This window comes from Bubalus bubalis, chromosome 4, assembly GCF_019923935.1.
Source record: "Bubalus bubalis isolate 160015118507 breed Murrah chromosome 4, NDDB_SH_1, whole genome shotgun sequence".
Classification (NCBI taxonomy): Eukaryota; Metazoa; Chordata; class Mammalia; order Artiodactyla; family Bovidae; genus Bubalus; species Bubalus bubalis.
In genome coordinates, this window is record NC_059160.1 from 26,517,135 (window position 1) to 26,531,082 (window position 13,948).

Genomic DNA, 13,948 nt, shown 5'->3' on the forward strand with positions numbered 1-13,948 from the left:
GGCTGCTGCAATTTTCAGGTTGAGCACACATTTCTAGACCAGTTCACCTTTGCTCACCTTGTTGTACTGCATCTGCCTTTTCTCTCAAGCTCTTTATTTTTGGCTTTCTGAGTTTCTAAGATAGTATCTTTCAAGACAAATTTTTTGATTGACACCTACAGTAAGAACTACACACACACACACACACACAAATAGTTGAAACATAACCTACTACTAAATCCACCTGCAATGCATCTGAGTCTATGAAACCATGGGTCTACAACTGTACTCAAATAGGGAAAAGTTAATACATAACAGTTATAATATTGAACAGTTAAATAAAATGGTACACAGTTTTATAAAGTTAAATAAAGTGGCTGGTTTCTCCTGAATGCATACAGTATCAATTCGTATTTGTTTGTTTTCTGAGTAGAGAATTGTCAGTGAAATCATACCAAGAACACAAAGTACTAATCAACATAGGTAGTGAGGCATTATAATCAGTTCAAAAGAAGCTCCAATAATTTGTGCAAGAAAGAGGATTAGTCATGTGTCCTAATAGGAAATTTGACTGGATTGATTCAATTCCTTACTTCTTAGGAGATAAAAATCTCTAAATGATCCTATAGCTTATAATAAGATATTAAATGGCATACCTAAGCTTTCAATAATGTCAGCACATATCAATTTAGGAAAAGCATTGAGTTGTGGGAAATTATAACCTAGGTGAAAGACTTAGACTTTGAAGAGTTACATTGATGTAAAAGAAAAGCACAGCTATTAAATTATCGGCCAGTTGATGTCACTGACTCAAATTTGAATCATTTAGATCAAAGCAGTTCATTCTTGTGCCCTAAACAAGGTTTAGAGAGTCAAAACCACAGATCCTGTAACCTCAGCTAGTTGAGACAAAATTCTCTAATTTTTTTCTTTTTATTGACTGTGTGGCATGTGGAATCTTAATTCTCTGACCAGGGATCCTTGCACAGGAAGACTGTCCAGAGTCTTTACCACAGAACCACCAGGGAAGTCCTCCAAATTCTCTAATTTTAAAAGGATTTACACCTTAGAAAGATATGAAGCAAAATACAGAAATGTTAATTTTTTTTTACAGCTTTTTAAAAAAATATTTAAATATTTTTAAAAGAAATTTTGACTTGTGAGAATGTCTGGCTTTAAAGAATTGAAGCTTACTAGATGGTACTTTATTGAAATGTTCAGAAGAATTTGACTAAGATTCTAATCAATGTTTAAATGGTTGGGTTTGATTTATTCAATTTACAAGTTTTGGCTTATTAGCTGTTTAAATAGTGTACAAATGTTTAAAGAAATAACATTTGTTAGAGTGGTATGTTTAATAAATGGAGCATTAAACAAACAAGAAATAGCAGTGAACATTATATTTTATGCACCAAAGTTTCTCAGGCACAAAAGCTTAGAAAGGCCTTATATGGTGCTACACACATGGAAGGTGTGTGATTTGTTTTTTTTCTTTACAAAGTTTCCTGGCTCTTTCCATGTAATTTTTATTCCATTTTCAGCTTTTCTCCCATATCTTATTCTCATATATCAATAACTGCTGCAGATGTAGTTTGTGTTTTCACTGAGCCCCTGATATTATTCATACTAAATTGAGGATTCTCTAAGAATAATATAGGAATTATAGGTCAAGATTGACTTTGAGACAAACTTCCAGCTCCACCAAACTTGGGCTGTGAGAGCTAGATGATTTTGGGATATTTTAGTGAGTCAATTTATTTAGTGAGTTGAATTTAACCCAAGGATCATGCAATTAAAAATTCTTGGGGGTTCCACTGTGTTTCCTAAGTTGAGGAATTACATGTTGTTTATGCAATTGTGTTTGACCACTTCTCTCCCTAATCATCAGAGCTCTAAGCTTTCTGATTAAGTACTAATTATATATTGAAAATACAGGAGCTGCTTGCAGGATGGAAATTCCCATTACAACCACTTAATCTGGAATGATTTATGTTTGGAAGGATCCCAGTGTATGGAGAAGGCAATGGCACCCCACTCCAGTACTCTTGCCTGGAAAATCCCATGGACGGAAGAACCTGGTAGGCTGTAGTCCACGGGGTCGCTGATGGTTGGACATGACTAAACAACTTTACTTTCACTTTTCACTTCCATGCATTGGAGAAGGAAATGGCAACCCACTCCAGTGTTCTTGACTGGAGAATATCAGGGATGGGGGAACCTGGTGGGCTGCCGTCTATGGGGTCGCACAGAGTTGGACAGAAGTGACTTAGCAGCAGTGTATGGAAGCGGCTGTGGTGATAGTAGTAAGCTGTTGAAGCAATGGAAGGAATAAAGTCTCGGGGATCTTTCTGTGGTCAAATGAGGATGCTGCATTTGGCTATCTGAATTTGGTTCTAGTCTATGTTCATGATAGCTACTTTGGCTCTAGTCTATGTCAAGGATAGCTGCTTTGTCCATTGGGCTTTCCAGGTAGCACTAGTGGTAAAGAATCGCCTGCTGACACAAGAGTCTAGGGTTTGATCCCTGGATCGAGAAGATCCCCTGGAGAAGTAAATGGCAACCCACTTCAGTATTCTTGCCATGGAAATACATGGACGGAAGAGCCTGGTAGTACAGTGCGTGATGTTGCAGAGTCGGACACAACTGAGCATGCATGCACTTTGCCTACTATGGCTTCAACCTTGTTTGCCACTGTAAATTGGAAACTAGAGAATTCCCTAATTATTTGGCCACTGATCTGGACCAAACATCCCCGACACCTTGTGTATTTTAGCCCAGTGGAAACACTGTTTGACACAGATTGCTCCTCTAACTTGCAGTTTGTTTCATGTCATTTTATGGAAATAAGTTATAAAACATCAAAGACAGGTAACACACTTTCAATGTTTTGACTTCTGAGAGCAGTCTAGCCTCATCTCATCACTGCATTTTCATACTGATGCAGAAAATTGAAGGTTTCTACTCATGCTCTCCAGTCTATGGTGACTGCCTCTTGTCTGACACAGTACTTCTCTGCTGCTACTGCTGCTAAGTCGCTTTAGTCGTGTCCGACTCTGTGCGACCCCATAGACGGAAGCCCACCAGGCTCCCCTGACCCTGGGATTCTCCAGGCAAGAACACTGGAGTGGGTTGCCATTTCCTTCTCCACTGCATGAAAGTGAAAAGCGAAAGTGAAGTCGCTCAGTTGTGTCTGACTCCTAGCGACCCCATGGACTGCAGCCTACCAGGCTCCTCCGTCCATGGGATTTTCCAGGCAAGAGTACTGGAGTGGGGTGCCATTGCCTTCTCACTCCTCTACTAGGGATCTTCTATTATTCCTAGCTTGGCAGCTTCAAATAAATTACTTAAAGGTTGAAAGAAGGAGCTACCAAGTGGATTGATTTTAGGAAAACCTAGGGAGGCCTGGTGTGTGGCAGTTCATGGGGTTGCAGAGTTGGACACGACTGAGCGACTGAACTGAACTGATCACTCTTATTTCTAATTTTCATCTTTAAAGATGACATTCACTCTGAAATGTTTGGAACTTTTGCTCAAGCACAGATTACTTCTAGTTTTTGGCTAGAATGTAATAATGATGATGATGATGACAATGACAAAATAATAGTAACAAGAATGAAAACACTATGAAACAGTGCAGCTCTAGAGTCAGAAAACTTATATTTAAATCTATTTAGTGTATGACCTTGGACAAGTTAAGTAATTTGTTTACTTTCATTTAAAATCTGCAAAATAAGGATAAATAGAACCTATGATGTGAGTTTACATGTAATGAAAACCCAATACATGGCATGTTTAGTAGGCATGTGTGTGTGTGCATGTGCTCAGTCATGTCCCGACTCTTTGCAACCCCATGGGCTGTAACCCACCAGGCTCCTCTGTTCATGGGATTTTCCAGACTAGAATACTGGAGTGGGTTGTCATTTCCTTTTCCAGGGGATCTTCCCAACCCGGGGATCAAACCCATGGCTCCTGTCTCCTGCATTGTAGGTGATTCTTTATTGCTTGAGCCACTGTGGAAGCCCCTAAGTGTTGAGTAAGTGTTAGTTATTATTAGACATTACTGATAACGAGGCATATAATATTATGTGTTAAAAATGGACTGTTTTCTTTTATGTGATTTAAAGTCTTTTGCAGAAACAGGGTTAAAAAAGATTTGTATCATCTATTACCTGAATGCCTCTTGCTTTTCTTTGTACTATATCCATTAAGTCTGGTATAGTTAACGATGACCACCTTGCCAATAAAGCCAAAATATCTGCTATGCCAATTTCATGAGTATTCAGCTCCTCAGCCCAGAATACCCATTGTGTAAAAAGTGCAATGAATTCTAATTCACTTTTGATTGCAATGATCTGAACCAAACACGAAACCTAGCTGATCCAAGAGGACTTGCGCTTTACAATGTAGAGCATTATGTTGATTGGCATGCTCCGAACAGGAATATCTTTGAATTTCCTTTTCAGGAAACAGAATTCTTTTAATTAACAACATTTTTAAAAATTTCAGTATGTGTAATTGTTAACACCTGCTATGTGTTGCCAACAGATGTTTCTTTCTTACCTAAGGGAACTGTTATAATTATTCTATAAGCTTAGTGAAATGGCATTTACTATGATAGTTGGAAAACTTTAGTTGGTGACTTTGTAATATTTGGCTTTTCTTTTAATCTTGTTCCCTACTACTGCCAATCCCCACACACCCTACCCAACCTGGGTCCCCAAAGGCAAAAATGTCCTTTTTTTTGGGGGGAGGGGGGTTGCTGAATGTTTCAAAACTGGTCATGCATATTTTAGTGGTTGTGAATTTTCTGAGATTATGTGCATTCTAAAACATTGTAAAACTGTACTTATGTTTTAGCAGCTAATCCACATAGTGTTCAACATGAAAGTTTTACATCTTGATTGTAAATATAAAAATATACTTTTTAGAAAGGTAATGATACTCTTCCAGTAAGTTGGCTTCAAAAGAAGCTACAGCAAAAAATGAGATTTTTCTTGATTTTTTTTTCAATGATGTATATCGTTTTATTTGTAGACTTTCAGAATTCTTCATTTATGATACTAATCACACAATTACCTACAGGCATGTGTTAAATATGACCCTAGTTTCAGTCAAATAATAGGCCAATTGCAAACAATGAATGGAGGCAGCTCCATTTATAATGGCTGTTTCAACAGAGCGATATTGTCATCAGTGATCTGAGGGTGACTCATTAATTAATTGATGTTCTTTTTTATTATGTGCTATTGAGTTAATGAGTAATTTGTGTGAAATAATTCTCTGAACACATTGATTACTTGAGATATTTTCTGGGGCTTTCATATCAATGACATGCTGAATAGGTAGACGATGGTATGTGCTTTTGTGTGCTCATTGCTCCTAGGTTTGAGATAAGGACAAATCAGCGCTAACACTCCCTAAGGTGGTGGAATGTAGGAAGTATCCTAAGGCAACCCTCAGGAGGTTGAGGACTCAGGGCAAGACATGTCACATAGTAGGTACTCAATTAATGTCATGTGAAAAAATGGCTGTATTAAAGCTTTGCTCCCATTTACCTTGCCTTGCATTAAAATCACATTTAGGAAGTATCTGTAATGGCATTTTTAAAGAAAAAGTAATAATCAAAGGGCTTTTTTAAAAACTGTATTCAGCGTTAATGGTCTATTACAATAAACATGCAGATTGTTTTCCCAACATAGTTAACACTAAATATGTTTGGCCTGTATCATTCTATGAAATTGTTTAAATGACTAGTCAGAGAGTGGTTTGCCTCAACTGACAGTTAAAAGGAAACCACTTGCGAATGGTGTGTTTGACTACAGATGTAATTTTCAGCCTTGGTTCAGAGAAGGTAAAACATTTCTTCCTTGAAGAGGTAGGATTTAGTTGAGTTCTGTGTTTTAATTCATTATGCAGGAGTGAGGAAATCTGAAATTTAGTCTGACAAGAGCAACATGGTTGCTTTCAGAAAGATCACTTAAAATTTGTATAAACGTACAAATTTATACCCACCAATTGCTACCTTCATTTTGACAGTTTTATTTTCCGCACAAAAGTAAATAGCAATAAACTACCTGGATTGGAGATCCTGCATATGACATTTGGAGAAAGCATTTGGGGTACTTTTTTCTGCTTCGGATCTATTAATACCTTTTGAAAGTAAATGTCCTTATACACTTTTATTCCTTTTGCATACTATGCTTTCTAGATATCATCTTAGACTTTTGCCAATTTGCGCAAATAGTGTGATGACCCTTTTATTAAAACATAAATCCAAATATAAAAAAGTGAATGAAAGAATCCAGCAGATATTTATTAAGCAAGATGGAAGTGAAATTACAAACACAGGTCAGCTTTTCAACTCAGCCAGCACTCTGGTGGGTGGAGGAGCTTGGTCCTTCATCACAGTCAGCCTACACGAGATGCACGTAGGCAGCTTCCGCTGCTTGAGGAAACCAAACTCCATCGGAGGTGTCCTATTGGAGCCTTCAGACAATAAGCTAAATGACGTCAGGGTTACACAACACAAAGAGGAAAGTTGACAACAGTTCAGGGACTCTGAGGAGTCAAGACAATAAGCTTAGTACTTCAGGTCAAAAATGCTACTATTTTCAGGCAATTAGCTGTCAGATGGCCTATTTCTATCTTGTTCCACCATCTTATGGAGATTAAAGATAATCTAAAGAGATTAAGGCCTTAATCTTTAATCCAGGTGAGTCATTTTGTTTATAGAAAAAGCATAAGAATGAATTCCCAAAGGATTAAGCAAAAGAAAAGGCAGTAAAAACCTTGTTTGGTCTTTGGGTGGCAGGAATAATGGAACGGTGTCAAGAAGCTGAGAGAAGTTTGTTCCCAATTTACAAGTATTTTGACATATTGATAAACATATGCAAAAGCATTTAAATATAAAAAAGATCATTTGCAAAAAGATACTGACAATTCGAATTTTACATTCACATGAATTTCAAACAACTCTTAATGGGGACTAGGAGGGCTGCTTTAGTAAAACCATTTTCACATATCTCCCCCACCTTCCTCACATTTGTTCAGTTTTGTTTTTTTGGTTTTGGCTATGCAAGTCTTTTCATGAAACAAATGTAAGTTTCTAAGGCTAAAATAATAATTTTGTGGACCGCATACTGCTATTCTTGAAATATCTCTGGGGTATATCTCAAATTTGGAAGACACATGACTTGAACACTCTTAACCATGAATCCTTTGTAAAAATACATACTGTTCACTTTTCACAGAACCATCTTCCTAAAAATGAGAGGCAATATCCAGATCCACACGCATGTTCATAGTAAAGCTTTGTTTTAAAACAACTCAAATCCACACCAGAGTTATTTTCAGTTTAATATTTTGGCCCCAAATCAAGAATTCAGGTATCACATTTAATTTTCATCTGCAGTGCATATTCGGCAGGACAAGGCAGGGATGCAACTAACACTGGAAAATATTGTTTCCTATACAAGTGATCAATATATATATAAAAAAAGAGAAAGCCCACAGAACTAAAATTTGCTCTAGTAAAATATGCTTCATTGTGCCTGTTGTGGAATTAGGTCTGTTGAATAGTTTGAATACAGGGAGCAGAAGCAAAGAAGCAAAGTGTGAACAACCCAGAAGAAGGGAACACAGTCTTATCTTTATTTCTTTAATTGTAATTTAAATAATCAGTCTCCATAATTTTTCTTTCTAGAAAGCTTTCTTCTTTATCAGCTATCATGTAGGTAAGGGAATAATTTTTCACCTTTCAAAAATGGAATGACAGATTTCAGCCTAAGTGTGATCAATTCTGAATGGTAATTACTTAGAGAAAGCAACGAAGAGTAAGACACATCAAACTTTGAAAGTGTTCACTTTGGAACATTAAAATAAGTGGCAGGTAAATACAGGAAAATATATAATCACCAGTTCTCAGCTTTTTATCAATCCCTTTGTTTCTCTTCTTCTAGAAGATTCTGTGAGCACTATGTTGCTCTGATCAAAAGTGACTTCAATCCTCAAATATCATCATAGCTTCAGTGTGCATTATCATGATTTCAGTAGATTCACACTCAAAACCTTTTAGTGCCAGAAATGTTTCAAGCCATAATGTTATTATACCCTTAGCTCTTATGGAGAGGTCTGGGCAAAATTTGCACAAGAAATTTATCATTTTAAGATTATCTCATAATTGCAGTAACACTTATTAAAAGTAACCCTTTGGAAAATTTTTAAATGATACCCAAAGGCACTAGTTCACATAGGGGTGAATGGCGCTGAAGGAAACAAAACAAAGCCATTGACTAGGTAAAGAGCACAAAAGAGGATATTAAAAGGAAAACTGTTAAGCTTTAAAGTTATTCTAAAAATGGCACTTTTCACGTTGGTAAAAAATGAAAGTGCTTTAAGATGAAATTTTTATGCATTATTTTAAAGCTGATCTTTAACCCCCTGAAAATAGGGGGTTATAAATGAGAACACTGATAAAGACTCTAAATCATCGTGGCAATAATAGTGGATGTTGCTAAAATGCTTTGTGTGTCTTTCTTTTTCTGTATTTTTAATGATGATAGACTTGTTTAATCTATACGTATCATTAGTGAGATTTGATCTTCAATTCTTTACTAGAAAGTTACAGCTCATTTAAAATAGCTGGTAGATACAGAAAGCATAAATATACAGTAAGTTTAAACACTGATTGTACTAAATGCAACAATACAAAGAAGCAAACAGAACACAAATGGTAACACAATAAAACTGTATTACATTTGTGCTTCAAATATTACAATACATTATATACAATAGTCCAAAATAAACATCTCATGCCAAGTGACACAAAAAAACGAATAGCAAGCAAAAAAATCCAGCAATATGTACATTACTTTTTTCTTTAATAATAAACATTCAACTCTGAACTGGGGCAATTTCACTACATACAGATGCAGTCCGCCTTTTATTCCATAACCATCCTGCTTTCCTATATCTACGCTATTCAGTTGGTTCCCGTGTCAATTCGTATATACACGTGGAGCAAAAAAAAGATAAAAGAATGTAGTGCTTTGTATTCTTAATGGGGTGATGTTGATAGATCAGCGAACCTGGGGTGCATAACCTTCTTTCATTAAACCTTCCTCGTAGTCCGTCTGGCAAAGGATCATGTTATTCTTTAGGAAAAATTTATCTCCAACACAAAATCTGAAAATATTTATAAAAATAAAACGGTTAAGATGACTTCATTCAGATCTCTAATTTTGAAGATTTCTTTTCCTAATCATCATTTCATATGGTAATTCCCTGAGTTTGAAAGTTTGGCTTAGAAAGTTGCCTTTATTGTCAAAATTAAACCATCCAGGTCATTTAATAAAACACTGCACACAAAATTTAAGATCCTACTTTTATACATAAAAATCATAAGAACATTGAGGAAAACACCTTGAGCAGCAAAGGTCATATTTTTTTTCATATATTGGAAAGAAAAAAAAGAACTAACGTGTATTTACACTCATTAATACAGGAGACCTGGGTTTGATCCCTGGATCAGGAAGATACCCTGGAGAAGAGAATGGCTACCCACTCCAGTATTCTTACCTGGAGAATCCCACAGACAGAGGAGCCTGGTGGGCTACAACATACAGGTTCGCAAAGAGTCGGACATAACTAGGCAACTAACAGACACATAAAAGAAAGAATGATAATATTTCATGACAGTGATTATGGGAGCTTTCATCACTGCCCATTTATCCACTTTATTAAAAAAAAGTAAAAACATTAAAATGAATCAAATGATTAGGGAATAGCCAATTTTAGAGCTTCTCATTTAAAGCTTCCTTTTATTTCCTGTTATTAAAATGTGATTAAATTCTGGTAATTTGGAAGTGATTGTTCTGAACTGAAAGCTGTTTTAGCATCAGACTTAGATGCTGGGCCATGGTGCTTTGTTTGTGGCAAGTTCACTAACTATGAAATAGTAAGTGGACTTCTTAGAGCACTTCCAATTAGACCTAAAGGAGTAACCTGATGAACTTAATACTGATGTGATAAATAAACTAGTTTCTAGTAGTTAATTATAAATTTTATTCTATAAAGCATTGTTTAATGTGCAAGATCATAATGTTTTTAATAAGTGCTCTTTTTGTATAATTTCCCAGTGGTGACACTTTGGACACAATTAAGGTCAGAAATAAATGCCTGTGCTGTTTCCGGTACATTTAACAATAAAGTAACTCTGAGGAGATCTGTATATATTTTTAATTGTAACAGTTTAACCTTCAAACAGCAGTGTCTGGTAGAGTTGACCCAGTAAAACTACTTGTAATTGTACAAGTTGACCTCACTGACCTTTGATAGTGGTCTCTCTTTATCAGATAGTCAATTTCAAATGATGTTCAGGCAGAAATCTTAGTGGATAGATTAAATTGTGTCGTGAAAGCCACACTTTAATGTTTTGTGAAGTTGAAGGTTTAAATGAGGAGCAGTTGGGCTGATTTACATTTGCAAAGATTGGAATGCTAGACAAACAGTGAACCTATTTATTTTCCAACTGGGTAGCTTTGGAAATTTATCCTTATTCTAGCTAAGTAGATAGAGGGGAAAATAGTGTAATAAAAAAAGTAGATTGAAAAGAATTAGCTTTCCTCTTAAAGGAAGATTGGTCTGTTTATTTGTGGAATTTACTTTTTTTTCCCCAGGATTACTGCCTGCTGATGATGCTGATTGAAAGTAAGACTATGCCCTGATCTTGAAATCTTGCAGTTGTTTGTGGTCAAGGCTATTGGATACAATGGACATTCAAGTCTGGACTTCTTTTTATTAGTTGCAAACTATAAACATGAAATATTGTGCTTAAAAAGTGGTGTTTGGATAAACTAGTTTTTGTAGATTATCCTGATCATTAGGATATGTTGAATAAAAGGAAATATTTCTTTTGTTGGGCAGGCCTAAATAGGCAAATTAGATACTCTTCTTTTATGTGAGATTATATAAAACATGCAGAATACATTTGATTATCGTTCAAATTTTTCACTTTACATTAATGATGAAATTAATTTGAATTGACTAATAAACTAATAAAATATCACATCAAAAATAATTTTAATATTCTTGTGTTCCAGCTGATGTTACTGAATCTTATCTTTTCCTAAAAACCAACTAAACTAGAAATACTTTTTAAACTCTGTACTGTCTAAAATTATGCTTTAATTTTTAAAATAAGTCTCCAAATTTCTATTTGCTATCAAATAAAAATGTCATTTAAAAAATTTTTGTTTTGCCATGTTGTGTCATGCCATTCTTACCTTCAGGGGCCTTGAAATGTAGGTAATTTTATTTGTAGATTAATAAAGTCAGAGTAATTATATCAACAAAAGCACTGAACCAAGAGCCTGGGGATTTGGTACTGAGTGCTGTGGTTCTCACCTACCCAACACAAGATATAGGATGTATTTCATACTTTCTCTGAGTCATTTCTCTGTGGGTAAGGTAAAACAGTTACATCAATGAATGGTTCCGTTCAGTTCAGTTGCTCAGTCGTGTCCGACTCTTTGCGACCCCGTGGACAGCAGCATGCCAGGCCTCCCTGTCCATCACCAGCTCAGTAGGAATGTTAAAATAAGAAGTATATTAAAGGCAGAGAGACATCTGCAATGAATTGAATTCAAATCCCAACCTTCTACTCACGATATTAAAAATGAAACTTCAGGATTTTTGTTTTCAACATCAGTAACTTTTGTAAGTTGGTAGTAAAGAGTAGAAATGTAGTATGTAAAGCCTTCTCTCAATGTTTGGAATGTAGGTAATTAAAATAGACACCTCTTGTAAAGTACTTACCATGTACTAAGGCTGAACATGTATATAGATATAGTCATTGCATTTATTCCTTAAATCCAACTGATAAAATATTAACATTGTCCTTTTCAGATGAAAAGCCTAACGCCTTCTCCAGAATTTTTAAAACCTGCTCAATGTTCCATAGCTAGAACATGTATGGTAGAGGAATGAAAAGCACCCTGATCTCTTTGGATTCAAGATTCAAGTTTTTATTATTCACAATAGCCAAGATATGGAAACACTCAATGTCCATCAACAGAGGAATGGATAAAGAAGATATGGTATGTGTGCGCACACACACACACACACACACACACACTCTCTCTCCTCTCTGGAATGCTACTCAGCCATAAAGAAGAATGACATAATGCTATTTGCAGCAACATGGAGTGACCTAGAGATTATCATACTAAGTGACTTAAGTCAGGCAAAGAAAGACAAATAGCATATGATATCACTTACACGTGGAATCTCAACTATGACACAATATACATCTACAAAACAGAAACAGAATAATAAAGCATGGACTTGTGGTTGCCAATCTTTAAATAATCTTTAAAAAAGGTGCCTATCATTCAGTGAGATATAAAAGGAATTCATCTAAAACATTCCTTCCTGAAATATGTTGTTACTAATGCGTTGTCAACTGGATAAAGTACATTTTATGTGTGTATCAATTTATACTTAAAGGTCAAAATGAAACAGAACACAGGTGAGGAATGTCACACACATAAAACTTAAAACAGCCTTGAAAGCTTTGGTTAAGAGCTGATTATGATTGCTTTGCAACAAGAGCTAATATCCTCCTTTAAAATGTTCTATACACAAACATGACAAAATTAGAGAAACAGCAACGCAGCTATCAGACATCTAACAAAATGATCTACAACTGTGATTTTGTAAGAAAGGCTAATTTCCAATGTTCTATAACCAGATCCTAATGCGATTTAGCATTTGTGGAAAAACATTATAAAAATAGTGATGGCCAGAGGATGTTGAATGCATGTATATTAACAGGTCAGGCTAAAATTCTTGAAAATAAACATATTCTTTTTTATAATCTAACCCTAACTGCTTGTGATACAGTCAGTTCAATTAATTCCAGCATCATTAAAAAATATGTTAAGGAATAAAAAAATGTCCAATCAGTTTATTAAACCATCTAATCTTAATGTTTAAGAATTAATCATAGAATTAATTACCTGGTATTTTGGAGTAACTATAGTTAAATTCATATGGTCTTAGATACTAGAAAAGTACAGACAATAAGTATAATTAAGAAATTATCCCTGTAAAATGTGGGGCTTACAGTGGTTTTGAACAGGTTATCAAATGCCTCTGCAAGGAAGCCTTCATTTGTGACATCGTTTCTGAGAATGAAAATGTTACCTTAGTCATCTTACTTCCCTAAGATGAGTGACTGTCAATTATAATTAATTTCCATTTCCACAGCACTTTGGAAACAAAGGGAATCTAGTCCATATCTACAATATTTCTACTGTCCTATTTAGCATACCTCTGCTACTAAAAGTGGAGATTTTGATACTGTACTTCAGTAAGAAGTGGAAGTTATACACTCATTGTACACTTGTGAACACACTTACTGTCTTTTCCCAGTGACAGCATAGTTGTTATCACACAGAAACAATCTTCTCTGTGCCAAACTACACTACCCATATCCCAAATCCTGCTATAAATTATTTAATATCTACCTCACTTAACTCCACTCTATCTCCTCACATTTATATCCACTTACCCCTGGACAGGGGCTTCCCTTGTAGCTCAGATGGTAAAGAATCCGCCTGCAATGTTGGAGACCTGGGTTCAATTCCGGGGTCTGGAAGATCCCCTGGAGAAGGGAAAGGCTACCCACTCCAGTATTCTGGCCTGGTGAATTTCATGGACTGTATAGTCCATGGGGTCGCAAAGAGTCGGACATGACTGAGCGACTTTCACCCATGGACAGAGGAGCCTGGCAGGCTGCAGTCCATGGGGTTTTGCAAGAGTCGGATGCAACTTAGCGACTAAATCACCACTACAGTCAGCAAAGAAAATACCCATCTTGAAACAGGCCAGGGTCCTCATACTGGATCTGAGTCCAAATTTTGAATCTACCTTTTTCTATCTGTGCAATCTTGGGCAAGTTATTTAAATG

The 13,948-nt window shown here is 35.8% G+C and overlaps 1 protein-coding gene and 1 long non-coding RNA gene across 5 annotated transcripts in view; one reads left to right on the forward strand and one right to left on the reverse strand.

The window, feature by feature from the left end:
- Nucleotides 1–12,063, forward strand: part of LOC123333207 — a 61,634-nt gene extending 49,571 nt beyond the window's left edge. Inside the window, exon 3 of the long non-coding RNA XR_006550403.2 lies at nucleotides 10,656–12,063. This is a non-coding gene — a long non-coding RNA (uncharacterized LOC123333207). The remainder of the gene's footprint in view (nucleotides 1–10,655) is intronic.
- Nucleotides 8,567–13,948, reverse strand: part of LMO3 (LIM domain only 3) — a 63,401-nt gene continuing 58,019 nt past the window's right edge. For all 4 annotated transcript variants that reach the window (XM_044941204.1, XM_044941203.1, XM_025283321.2 and 1 more), the window contains one exon: nucleotides 8,567–9,162. In XM_044941204.1, the coding sequence (XP_044797139.1) occupies nucleotides 9,057–9,162 (106 nt within the window). In that variant the 3' untranslated portion in view covers nucleotides 8,567–9,056. The remainder of the gene's footprint in view (nucleotides 9,163–13,948) is intronic.